This window comes from Haliotis asinina, chromosome 7 (genome assembly GCF_037392515.1).
Source record: "Haliotis asinina isolate JCU_RB_2024 chromosome 7, JCU_Hal_asi_v2, whole genome shotgun sequence".
Lineage (NCBI taxonomy): Eukaryota > Metazoa > Mollusca > Gastropoda > Lepetellida > Haliotidae > Haliotis > Haliotis asinina.
Genome location: NC_090286.1, coordinates 36,485,924 through 36,499,482, shown reverse-complemented (window position 1 = coordinate 36,499,482; position 13,559 = coordinate 36,485,924). Strand labels below are relative to the sequence as shown.

General features: G+C 40.5%; 1 protein-coding gene across 1 annotated transcript in view; it reads left to right on the top strand.

Moving 5' to 3' along the window:
* The window catches only part of LOC137291777 (proteasome adapter and scaffold protein ECM29-like), a 60,368-nt gene that overhangs the window by 36,290 nt on the left and 10,519 nt on the right, over positions 1-13,559 (top strand). The window contains exons 23-41 of the mRNA XM_067823299.1: positions 398-511; positions 868-960; positions 1,550-1,664; positions 2,176-2,290; positions 2,874-2,942; positions 3,333-3,450; positions 3,706-3,876; positions 5,680-5,759; positions 6,753-6,858; positions 7,275-7,322; positions 7,821-7,942; positions 8,958-9,117; positions 9,529-9,588; positions 9,768-9,857; positions 10,352-10,418; positions 11,023-11,114; positions 11,326-11,392; positions 11,501-11,632; positions 12,119-12,187. Coding sequence (XP_067679400.1) covers positions 398-511; positions 868-960; positions 1,550-1,664; positions 2,176-2,290; positions 2,874-2,942; positions 3,333-3,450; positions 3,706-3,876; positions 5,680-5,759; positions 6,753-6,858; positions 7,275-7,322; positions 7,821-7,942; positions 8,958-9,117; positions 9,529-9,588; positions 9,768-9,857; positions 10,352-10,418; positions 11,023-11,114; positions 11,326-11,392; positions 11,501-11,632; positions 12,119-12,187 — 1,888 coding nt within the window. The remainder of the gene's footprint in view (positions 1-397; positions 512-867; positions 961-1,549; positions 1,665-2,175; positions 2,291-2,873; positions 2,943-3,332; positions 3,451-3,705; positions 3,877-5,679; positions 5,760-6,752; positions 6,859-7,274; positions 7,323-7,820; positions 7,943-8,957; positions 9,118-9,528; positions 9,589-9,767; positions 9,858-10,351; positions 10,419-11,022; positions 11,115-11,325; positions 11,393-11,500; positions 11,633-12,118; positions 12,188-13,559) is intronic.

Genomic DNA, 13,559 nt, shown 5'->3' with positions numbered 1-13,559 from the left:
AAGCCCATTTCTGGTGTCCCCTGCTAAGATATTGCTGGTATATTGTTAACAGCAACAAAAAAACACACTCACTCACTCACTCACTCACTCACTCAGCATACACTTTCAGCATTATTCACTGCAGATCTTAGATGGGAGATACTTATGTCCAAATCAAAGTCATGGACAAAGGCTTATGATAATACTAGCAAAAGTAATTTGAAACTGGAAAGGTTATAAATCCTGTCCAGCAATATTAATTTGCACAATTTGTCACTGACAATGTCGTTTTTCAACTATCAGAAAAAAAGTTTGATGAAGTATAACCTTTAGATTTACATCCATTAGGTCCTTAAAATTCCTCTTATCTGCAATTATTTATGGTTTTTATACAGAGAAGTATTATGTAACATTTCAGGTGAAGCAAGTGGATCTGCACTTCACTATCGGTGATGCCCTCGTCAGTGTGGCTCAAGGGGGACGATCATCCTTGGTGAGGGATTTTTGGACAGAGACAGAAGAAGACTTCCAGGTGAAGTAACTACTGCAGAAAGTGAACATTTTAGAGGCTGGTTTTACAATACAGGAAATTTATCTCCTCATGGGTTTTCAGATGCTTTCAACCTTGTCTCTGACTTAGTAAAGACAACTGCATCTTAAACAAGGCCATTGACTGAGTATTTACAACGCTCGTGTAACACAACTCTCCTCATTATATCAAGAATAAACTCTGCTGTTTGAAAACGTATGATATCTGAAAACGTGATATGATGGACAAAATATTTATTGATCACTGAATTCTCCCTGAGATAGATACAGCAAGTCATCTATAACACAGAATATTGTTCAGTATACACCATAATGAAGAGCTTTGTTTAAACTCTACAGGCGAGTCTTGGAGATATGCAGGATGAGGTTGAATGGTTCTTGAAAGAGATTCTAAAGTCGTATGTTCAACATACAAACCCTCATCTAAGACAGGTCAGTACATAATACAATACGAAGAAAGAGGTTGTTATCCATAAGATTTGTCTTCTATTACTTCACCAACTTCTAAATGCCTTTGCGACTATGCTTGTCATAAGAGGCGACTAACGTGATCGGGTGGTCAGGCTTGTTGACTTGGTTGGCACGTCATCGGTTCCCAGTTATGCAGATCAGTGCTCATGGTGTTGGTTGCTGGACTGCCTGCTCCAGCCTCAATTGTTTACAGACCGCCGCCATATAGCTGGAATATTGCTGGAATATTGCTGAGTGTGGCATAAGACTAAACTCACTCTAAATGCCTTTGAAGAATTTCAGTTCAGTACATGCAACCTATTCTTTCCATATTATGATCCACCAATGGTACTGACTGCAAGAGAAACAAAATCTTTTTGTGCATGTCTGTGTGCTTGTGCGTCACCAAAACTTTTACAATGAGAATTAGGGTGTCATTAATGTGTGACCTGTTTTTCTCAATTTTGATGTTGGTGTTGGTGGTGATGGTGGTGGTGGTGGTGGTGGCGGTGATGATGATGATGATGATGATGATGATGATGATGATGATGATGATGACTGTTGTGTTAAGGCTTCCTGCATCTGGCTGCTGTCAGTGTTGAAGAAGTGTGGCAAACACAACTCCATTCAGACTAACATCCAGAACATCCAGAGGGCGTTCATGCAGCTGCTGTCAGAGAGTGATGGTGAGACACTCATGCCATGTACTTGATGTGAAGTCATCTGTTTTATTGCATAATTTCAGCATTGTAAGTCAAAGATTTCAGAGACAATTTCAGGAGGATGCAGTAAATAATTGCTGATACTTTCTAAGAGTATCTATGATATTTTTATCCCCTTCCCTGAAGTAGGAGGGGATATTGGCTTGAGGTCCACCTATCCATCTATCATTTACTATCTTAGCGCTAAGAGAGCTTCGAAAAATCTACACCATGTATAATAAGGCAATTCATAATACTTGAACTTGTATCATAAGGCATTTCATAATGCTTGTACCCTTGTCATAAGGCATTTCATAATGCTTGTACCCTCGTCATGAGGCAGTTCATAATGCTTCTTCCAGACTGAACCAAAATATTGAAAATGTAACTAATGGTAAATATCAGTGTTAACCAAGGACTGACATTGTCTGTTGCAGCTCTAATGAGCATCCTTCTGACTGCCTTGTTTGAAGTAACTTACTTCTTTGTGTTGTAGAGATGACTCAGGATGTTGCCTCCAAGGGTCTGGGCGTGGTCTATGAAAACTGCACAGCCCAACAGAAGGACATGTTGGTGTCCGAGCTAGTCAACACACTCATGACTGGCAAAAGGTACATAAGATTTTCATACAGAGAGCTTGAGTGTTCTGGTAGTATAGTTATTATTCAGCAAGAATGAAGTCATATCACTTGACCATAAGTTAAAGAGTTTTAAAAGTTAATCCTGTTTTGGCAACTTAGAACTGCCTCCGTTGAATAGTGGTTAGAGCGTCTGCCCAGAGAAGGTTGCAGGTTAAATCCCTGGCTGCACCATGCCAATAGACGTTAAATTATGGTACATGTTAGTCCTTGCCTGACATTCAGCATTGATAGGAACAACAAGGACTGATTGTTTCACTCAGCACAATGTCTCTCAGTGGGGAATTCTTGTATAACTGCAGTGTGGTAGTTCAGTTAGTTAGTATTATAAACCAAACTTATGTCTTGCTAGTACATGCAGTGGCACACACATGTGCATGCACATCCTCTGTGAGCAAAATAACCTTAAGTATGAAACTGATTTCACCACACATTCACCACTTGGATGAATGACAAAAATCAATCTTGGTGTTGTTATAGACATATATCATACCACCACAGATATGTACATTAAAGGGCATGAGAGTATTATTAAGGCAATCAATAATTGTTTCAGGCCTAAGCAGGAAGTGAGTGGAGAAACGCAAGTGTTTGAAGAAGGAAGTCTTGGCAAGACTCCCGATGGGTAAGCAGTGTTACTCTTCAATGAACACTTTTGTCATCACAGTTATGTTTACACAAGTAAGAATGTCTTCAAACCATTCTCAGTAACAATGTTGGTAAAGTCATCATACTCACCACTAATTGGGCAAATGATAGATATCAGTGACTGTTGTGTAGATTGGTTCTAAGCAAATCACCAAATAATCTAGTCTGGACCAGACAATCTAGTGATCATCACCTTGAGGATTGATCTATCCCAGTGCATGGATTGATGCTTATGCTGTTGATCACTGGATGGTCTGGTCTGTACTCAGTTATTTGCAGGTCCCTGCAAAAAAGCTTGGATATTGCTGAATCTGGGGTTAAACAACAATTAAACGAAACCAAACAAAAACTTTCTTTCATCCAACAGGGGAAGCATGTCTACGTATAAAGAACTCTGTGCAATAGCCAATGATCTCAACCAGCCTGACCTCATCTATAAATTTATGCATCTTGCAAACCACAATGCTATGTGGAACTCAAGGAAGGTCAGTGAACTTCAAACATTATTTTATAAAGTTGCTAATTGTCACAAGATCAAGATAAATAATTGTTCATATGTGTTCAGCTATAGTATTGTTTACAAAACATTGAAGTGACATTTTTGTCACATCTATTTTAGAGTCCATGAGATAATAGCTTTTAAAATGTAAAATGGATTCTCTTTACCTTTCTTTGCTAATGGTACAAAATCCGTTTCAGATTATTAGTAATTATTAAAACATCTCTTATGTTATTTCCAGGGTGCAGCGTTTGGTTTCACCACCATTGCAGCTCAGGCTGGGGAACAGCTGGCGCCATACTTGTCTCAGATTGTTCCTCGACTGTACCGGTACCAGTTTGACCCTAATCCCAAAATACAACAAGCCATGACAAGCATTTGGAATGCCCTGATACAGGACAACAAGAAAACTGTAAGTCTCACCGTCTTATGGGTGATTTGTAGCTGGTATGAATGACATAAGAACATTTTGTGACAATAGTAAACCAACTCTGCCAATAGTATACCCAACAGCTTGTATGCCATGCTTTTATGAACCCACCATGATGGTTGACGTACTATAACAGCTCCTGACAGTGTATGCCATGCTTGCGAGAACCCACCATGATGGTTGACGTACTGTAACAGCTCCTGACAGTGTATGCCATGTTTGTGAGAACCCACCTTGATTGTTGACATACTGTAACAACTCCTAACAGTGTATGCCATGCTTGTGAGAACACACCTTGATTGTTGACATACTGTAACAGCTCCTGAGAGTGTATGCCAAGCTTGTGAGAACCCACCTTGATGGTTGACATACTGTAACAGCTCCTGACAGTGTATGCCATGCTTGTGAGAACCCACCTTGATTGTTGACATACTGTAACAGCTCCTGACAGTGTATGCCATGCTTGTGTGAACCCACCTTGATTGTTGACATACTGTAACAGCTCCTGACAGTGTATGCCATGTTTGTGTGAACCCACCTTGATTGTTGACATACTGTAACAGCTCCTGACAGTGTATGCCATGTTTGTGTGAACCCACCTTGATTTGACATACTGTAACAACTTCTGACAGTGTATGCCATGTTTGTGTGAACCCACCTTGATTGTTGACATACTGTAACAGCTTCTGACAGTGTATGCCATGTTTGTGTGAACCCACCTTGATTGTTGACATACCGTAACAGCTTCTGACAGTGTATGCCATGTTTGTGTGAACCCACCTTGATTGTTGACATACTGTAACAGCTCCTGACAGTGTATGCCATGTTTGTGAGAACGCACCTTGATTGTTGACATACTGTAACAGCTTCTGACAGTGTATGCCATGTTTGTGTGAACCCACCTTGATTGTTGACATACTGTAACAGCTTCTGACAGTGTATGCCATGTTTGTGTGAACCCACCTTGATTGTATGCCATGTTTGTGTGAACCCACCTTGATAGTTGACATACTGTAACAGCTTCTGACAGTGTATGCCATGTTTGTGTGAACCCACCTTGATTGTTGACATACCGTAACAGCTTCTGACAGTGTATGCCATGTTTGTGAGAACCCACCTGGATTGTTGACATACTGTAACAACTTCTGACAGTGTATGCCATGTTTGTGTGAACCCACCTTGATTGTTGACATACTGTAACAGCTTCTGACAGTGTATGCCATGTTTGTGTGAACCCACCTTGATTGTTGACATACTGTAACAGCTCCTGACAGTGTATGCCATGTTTGTGTGAACCCACCTTGATTTGACATGCTGTAACAACTTCTGACAGTGTATGCCATGTTTGTGTGAACCCACCTTGATTGTTGACATACTGTAACAGCTTCTGACAGTGTATGCCATGTTTGTGTGAACCCACCTTGATTGTTGACATACTGTAACAGCTCCTGACAGTGTATGCCATGTTTGTGTGAACCCACCTTGATTGTTGACATACTGTAACAGCTCCTGACAGTGTATGCCATGTTTGTGTGAACCCACCTTGATTGTTGACATACTGTAACAGCTTCTGACAGTGTATGCCATGTTTGTGTGAACCCACCTTGATTGTTGACATACTGTAACAGCTCCTGACAGTGTATGCCATGTTTGTGAGAACGCACCTTGATTGTTGACATACTGTAACAGCTTCTGACAGTGTATGCCATGTTTGTGTGAACCCACCTTGATTGTTGACATACTGTAACAGCTCCTGACAGTGTATGCCATGTTGTATCTTCCCAGGTGGACAAGTACCTGCAGGAAATCCTGAATGATCTCCTGAAGAACCTGACCAGCAGTCAGTGGAGGATCAGAGAGTCCAGGTCAGCAAACAGCTCATGTCAGGCCATGCTCATGTATCAGCATATTCAAGATGAAACTTAAAAGTCAGAAGCAAAATGTTTAGGAATTAAAGATTTAAGGGTCAGTTTGCGTATCATCCTAGATATCTAAAGGGTATACATTCTGATAAATCTTGACTATACCCTGGATATATCAACAAAGATAGCGGTTGCAGCTCAGAAGGTTTGTTTGCAGTTCGACTCAGATTTGGGGCAAGTTGTGCAGACAAAATGATAGGTCCGAAACTTTAACAAAATATCCAAGGACGTCTTCCACCCCTTTCAGATTACCTTGTCATCATTTATGTTGTTGTTGGTTAGATAATTTGAAAACGGAAAGTGAGTTGTGATTAGTATGCTCACCTTCTCATCGTGTACACCTTTTTGGGTATAAAGCCAACAAAGGGTGGAAATACAATCATCAGTCTCAGACATAGAGGCATCCAGGGTATAGTGGAGATTTATCAGAACGTATACCCAGGAGATATCGAGGATGTTGGCATGTATGACCTCCTCTGATGAGCTTTGTTTGGAGGTCTGAAGAGTGTTCAATATTGATCCAGCTTGATGCGTTGGCACTAACCTTTTGGGAAATCAAAATTTAACAAAACTTGTTTCAACATTTGAAATCTGGGGCTGAATGTTTCGTTTAGTGTATCAGTAGTTTGGATACTGATCATACAAGGTGTATTCATTTGTAGTGTTCTGTGAATTCAATCTCTGAACAACTGTTGTCTTTGGTCTGTAATTGTGTTTCAATTACCTATGACATTACAGGTTGTGTCAAATGTTTATGACTGAAGAAGCTGAAACTTGGCTGTTACTTTGTTTCAAGTATGTAAGGTGTTATCATCTGGTATTTTATTGGCTGATCTCATGACTCAGGCTTCAGACTAATGGCAGTATTATGCAAGTTAAGTAGTAGTGGAAATTCTTGTAGGTGCAGTTGAGTGATGTAGATTGTGTTGTATTCAGCTGCCTGGCAGTCACGGACCTGTTGCGAGGTCGACCTGTCGATGACATTGTTGAGCAGCTGCCCCCACTGTGGGAAGACTGTTTGAGAGTTCGCGATGACATTAAGGTGAGACCTTTTGTAAACTTTTCAGTTTATTCATTTGTCTTCAAAATGATGGGTTGGTCATTAAAGAGATGGGGAAGAGGTGGAGTAGTCTGGTGGTTCAAGTGTTAATTGGTCATGCCAAAGACAAAGGTTTGATGTGGAAAGTTTGAAGTTTTTTGTGTTTCCTGCTGTGATATTATTGGACGATCACTGAAAGCATTGTAAACAGGCAAAAGTAATTTTTTCAGAAATCTCTTTTTTGTCCTGTATTTTGATAACATCTATCTGAGCAGTAATGCCCGGCAACTCTAGCTGTAACTATTTCAACTCCAAGGAACCTCAGAAACTGTGTGTGAAGTTGTGTACAATGTGTGAAGCCACTGAAATATTGCTATGGTCAGTTGAGACTTTAAAAAGCAACTTGTGACGTGTTGTAGGAGTCCGTGAGAAATGCTGCTGATTTGGCCTGCAAAGCTCTTAGTCGGGTAAGTAGAAAAAGTGAATGAAGTCAGTTTGTAGACTGATGTGTTTCTATCATCATATCTTTAGTATTGGCCTAGCCTTGTGGTTAAAGCTTCTCATGCTGGAGTCCAGTGTTTGATTCCCGACAGGAATACAATTTGCGATCATCACCCCTACTGATATTAATGGTATATTGTTAAAGGTGGCTGTCCGTCCATCCATCTGATTACATAATCTACTCCATACTGACATAGCATGAACGATGAGTGGGTAGTTGGATAGCCCAGTGGTTAAAGGGTTTTCTTGTCATGCCGAAGACCTGGGTTTGATTCCACATATTCGTACAACATGAGAAGACATTTCTGGTGTTCCCCAGCAGTGATATCGCTGGAATAATGCTAAATGTGGCATAAAAGTATACTCACTCACTACAGCATAGGGTGACATTGCGTGTAGGTTAGTCACTTCTACTGTTTGTTCTATGACAGTGAAGGTTCAGAAGTATATGACATATGTTACAGGTGTGTGTGAAGACATGTGACCCAAGCCAGGGCAAGGTGGGGGAGAGAGCCACAACCCTCATGCTGCCTTGTATTCTCAACAGCAGTTTGCAGAGCACAGTCCCAGAGGTCAGAGCTATAGGGTGAGTTCTTAGTCAGTATTGAATTGACGATGCAACAACATTTGTAAATACGAGAAAATTGTTTTGATTTTACATCTTGTCAAAGAAAAGACATATTGCTGCAATGGTGCAAACAATGCAGTGAGTTACTTAATCATCAGTAGTTGATTGGTGGGGAAATCCGTGATTGCACATGTGAATCATAGCTTGTCCTGATCATGTAACTTGGTTTGTCTGACCTATGGAGATCCAGCTTAGAATCGATCTTCAGTAATCCATGCATGTTTAAGAGACAAATCAGGTGATCAGGCTTGCTGACTTATTGATAAATGCCATTGTAATCCGATTGCCCAAATTGATGCTCATGACATTGATCACTGGATTGTCTGGTATACACTTTATTATTTGCAGACCACTACCATATAGGGTGGAATATTAATGAGTAAGCGTAAAACTAAACTCACTCATTCACTTGGTTTCATCGCTGTCCGCTTTCCTCCCATTTTAGGCAGTCATACAGTGGTATACCGTGTTTACTGTACTACTGTTCAATGTGTTGTCAAACCCAAATTTCTCCATCACTTCAACATGTTTCAGGAATAGTCTAACAGGCATTACTGATGAATGACTTCATTTGCAATTTGTGTATCTATGAAGTTAATGCTATCAGTGATTAGCTTTCCATGAATTTACTCTGCTTGTCTCGACGAAGACCTGGGTTCAGTTTCACACATCACATGGGTAAAATGTGTGAAGGTCATTTCTGCTGAACCCCACCATCATATTGCTGGAATATAGGTGAAAGCAGCATAAAACCATACTCACTCACTCACTCCTTGAACTTATAACGAAGTCTGAATCTTTGATTGTCATCCTTCATTAAGAGAGTTTTGAAATGACTTGTCCAGCCTGGTCTGGTTACTTGTTCCGCTGCATCAGTGTTTACACAAGCTTGAAAACCGTCAGTCTGACAATAACCATCCCCTTGATTACAAGATTATAATATATGAGTAAATGGTATGTCCTTGTACTGCAGGCTGTCCACGCTACTGCAGATCAGTAAGAATGCTGGAGCCTTGATGAAGCCCCACATTCCAGTCCTGGTCACTGCTCTCCTGGAGGCAGTCAGTGGGCTGGAGCCACAGGTCATGAACTATCTCAGCCTTCACGTCAGCACCCAAGCCACACAGGAAAAGGTAGAGAGGACTGCTGGTGCACTGGGGAAGCATCAGAGTATGAGTGGATATATGCAGAGGACATGGGGTTAGGAATAGGGATATATGTGGACGACTTGTGTTGTGACAGATATAATTTGAGGACAAGGTATTGAGGACCTACATATATGTTGAGAACATAGATATAGTGACATTTTGGTGTGAACACGTTTTTATGATTATGAGTAGGATAAAAGCCTGTTGATGCACACTGATCTTTTTCTATGTTGCTAATCATTAATCATTTTTTCTTTTCTTCTTTTCTGTCTGTTTCCTTTCTTCATTTATCACAGTTTATGTTAGTTTTGCTGTTACTGCTAACCAGCTAATGCCTTCATATGTATGTTACTGGTACTGTGACTGTCATATTATATGACATTATTCTGCCTGCAGCTTGACAATGCCCGTATCGCTGCTTCCAAGATGTCTCCGATGATGGAAACAATCAACAGGGTAAGGAGGCAACCTCACACAAAATTCTGAAGTCAAATGGGTTTGCTGAAAAAGTGACATCTCCTTTGATAAATAAGGAAAATAGCATAGTATTTTAATAAAAGTTATCAAATATTATGAATACTATTATCAATAGAGCACCTGTAATTATCCAATATAGAAGTGATGGTCTGTTCCAGTGCGTGCAGTATGTAGACGAGTCAGTATTACCAGAGCTGGTGCCACGGCTAGTGGACCTCATCAAGAGTGGGATCGGCGTTGGAACCAAGGTAAGGTGATTGTGGCATTAGGTTGACTGATGATAGTTTACATGACCATGAAAAAGCTTTTTCTCTTAACCTGAAGGGGCAGTGGTGTAGCATAGTAGTTAAAGCATTCACTTGTCATGTCAAAGACCCAGGTTTGATTCCTGACATGGGTACAATGTGTGAAGCCCATTTCTTGTTTCCACCCCCATTCCATGATTTTGTTGGAATATTGCGAAAGGTGATATAAAACTCACTCCCTAACTTAAACTGAAGCTTTTGTTAACCTGAATAGTCACAACGAAGGAGCACAGCTTGAAATCTGCTGGCCCTCAGGTATGAACTTTCTATTACGCAGCATAGCATATTTAACTGTTATGCAAGCGAGTTATATGTGTTGATTTTCTGCACAGCACATAATGTAAGTTCAGCTACATCCAGTGTTCTGGCGACTTGTGTATGGTCATCACGCCTCTGAAGGTGAGATAATGTCACCCATTGATTGTGTCATGTTCCAGGCTGGCTGCTCCAGCTTTGTTGTGTCCCTTGTGCATCAGTGCCCTCAGGATCTCAGCCCCCATGCAGGTAAGCCCTATTGTGTAAAACCACTTAATTACTTACCTGTCTGATCCAGGTAAAAGTAACTGAAATACTTTTCAAAAGATTGTTCACACTCCCTGATTTATGAGAACTGTATCATAATTAAATTGTGTCAAAATCAAATAAAAACTTTATGGATTTTGATTGGTCTGAGCCTTAAATATACAGGTTACTGTGCCTACCTTATAACTTTTCAGTGGAACAGTGTGATGTGTTTACTGGCACTGTCAACATTATTGAGCATCTTTATCTTGATCTGTTTCCTAAAGTCTCTCAAGCCTGTCTAATATTTGCCCACCTTCTCTTCTACTGACCACATTCAGGTCATCAGTCTTTTGAAAAAATACACCTTGTAAAATTTTATTTTAAGTTTATCAAAGTGTGTACAACATTAACAAATTGTAACATATTGAGTCAACTATTAAAGTGCTTAGGCTATTGACATATAGGAACCCACCAACCAGTCACAATTCTAATGGAAATGTTTTGTTTTGGCCTTTGGCCCAGAAATATAGAACTTGAGGAATTGTATTTGCTTAGCATTTGTTCTAATAACAGCACCTTGTTCTCATCCGCTCTGTATCTGCAGGCAAGCTGATGAGTGCCTTCCTCCATGGTCTCAGTGACAGAAACTCCTCTGTGAGGAAGTCCTACGCGTCGGCATTAGGGTACCTGGTCAAAGTAAGTTAATGTGACTGTAGCAACTCTCAACAATACAAGCAAGCTGTTATTACAAGTTGCAGTAATGAAAATGATGAGTGTAACATGTTTCTGTTTCCGATAATTATCATATAGAAATTAGACATCTTCAAAATTTTACGGATATTGTAAGTGATCGCTAAGTGATCAAAAGCTATAAACTTTTGTTTATGATGTGTATGTTACTTTTCAGATTGCCAAAGACAGTAGTGTAGAGAAGCTAATCAACCGCCTCAAGTCATGGTATCTGGAGAAGGAAGGTTAGTGTGCAGACATTGGTCATAGGAATCATCAGTAGATAAATTACTATGTCAAATGTCCCAGATGTAAAGAGTGGCATGTAGTAAAGTCCCACTTTCTGGTTTCAGATGAGTCTTTTCGGCTAGCATGTGGTTTGACCCTGCAGGCTATGAGTCAACACAGTACAGATTCCCTGAAGCGACATGCCACTCTAGCAATGCCACTCGCCTTCTTTGCTATGCATGAGAAGGTTAAGACAGGTGAGTTGCACAGATAGGACATCAATGACTGTGTGTTAAGTTATCATAGTAACATGATATATATTGTAACAGTAACTATGACACTTTCAATTGTTTCAGTGAAGTCTATGGTATTGATTAGATGTAGCTCAGTTGGTGATAAGGAATACCCCATAATGTGATGTTTAACAAGTTCAAAATCAAGTAGGGGGTGATGGGATAGATGCTTATGGTGTTCGCTTGTCACTACGAAGCCCCGCGTTTGCTTACCAAAGTGGTACGACGTGTGACGTTACCACCACTGATATTGCTGGAAAGTGGCATAAACTAAACTCTCACACTCATAAGCAAATACACTATGAGACTCAGGTCATTTACTTACAGGTGAGGTGATTCTGAGATAACCAGTTTCAGGGGTAACTGTGGCACTAGGACCTCAAAAATAGTGTTTTTCATGTCATAGTGCTCTGTGGGTTAAGTGTTACTGAGAATATTTGGTTGTTTCAGATGAGGGCAGCACGGCAGCTAGCAGCTCACAGTCAGTATGGGAGGAGGTGTGGCAGGAGATTACTCCAGGTTGGCATTCAGTAACATTCCTTGCATTTACTTTGCATCCCTGCTACCTCACTGTATTAAATGCCTAGATTTAAGCAAACAGTTAAAAATCCTAGGTTGCTGTGATAGTTGTAGTTTCTCCAGGTTAATGGAGTTGAATCAAATTGATCACTTTCTGTTGCAGACATGTGTCCTGTTTGAATCAGAAGTGTACAAACAGTAATCCATCCTCGATATCTCCAGGGTATACATTCCGATAAGTCTCCACTATACCCTGGACGCATCTACGGCTCTGCCCGATAAATTTATTATCTCCCTTGACTGTCTTTTGATCCAGTCAGGTGCCTACGCTGGGAAGTTGAGCGAACCAATCACAACTCACTTTCGTTTTTTGAATTATCTAACCGATTATACTTGGCAACAGAAACCATGCAGAGGTTCTCTGGAAGAGGTAGAAGGCGTTCTTGCATATGTTGTTTTAAAGTTTCGGACCTGTCAATTTGTTTGTATGATTTCCCTAAAATCTGGGACGCACTGCGAGCAAACCTTTGCATTTGCGACCGCTACCTTTGTTGACACTGGCAAGATCAGTTATAACGGCGGCCTAGCTGATTGGCTACTGTGAGAAGGCGGAGCCAGCCAAGGGAGGTAATAAATTTATCGGGCAGAGCCGTAGATGCGTCCAGGGTATAGTGGAGACTCATCGGAACGTATACCCTGGAGATATCGAGGATGACAGTAATCATGTTCTGTTCTTTCTTGAATTAGAAAATTTGTTATTAGATAATTTGTTGTGAGTTTCAGGATGTAGTTTGTTCAAGCCCTCAAAAGCTCTTTGACAAAATATGATACTTGAAAAGGTGGATGCTCAAAATATGTACAAAAATATTTTGCCAGTGCAGCTTATTTCTTTACTACAAAAGCCAAAGTGACCATTATGGTGTAATAGTGCCCATTTAGCTGAACCATTGTCGTGTATTAATGTAAAAGAACCAACATGGATGGTGCATTAGCCTATTGTTTACGAAGACCATGGTTTCATTCCCCACTTGGGTACAACGTTTGAAGAACTTTTCTGGTGTGATATTGCTGGCCTTTGCTAAAAGCGCTTGCTCGCTCGCTCCAGTATTAGAGAAACTTACACTGTGGTATTGCTGAAATATTGCTAAAAGCAACATAAAACCTCACTCACTCAACCGCTCGCTCACTCGCTCACTCACTCCAGTACCGGAGAAACGCATACTGTGGTATTGCAGAAATATAGCTAAAAGCAACATAAAACCTCACTCACTCACCCACTCTCTCACTCACTCACCCCAGTATTAGAGAAACTCATACTGTGGTATTGCTGAAATATAGCTAAAAGCAACATAAAACCTCACTCACTCACCCA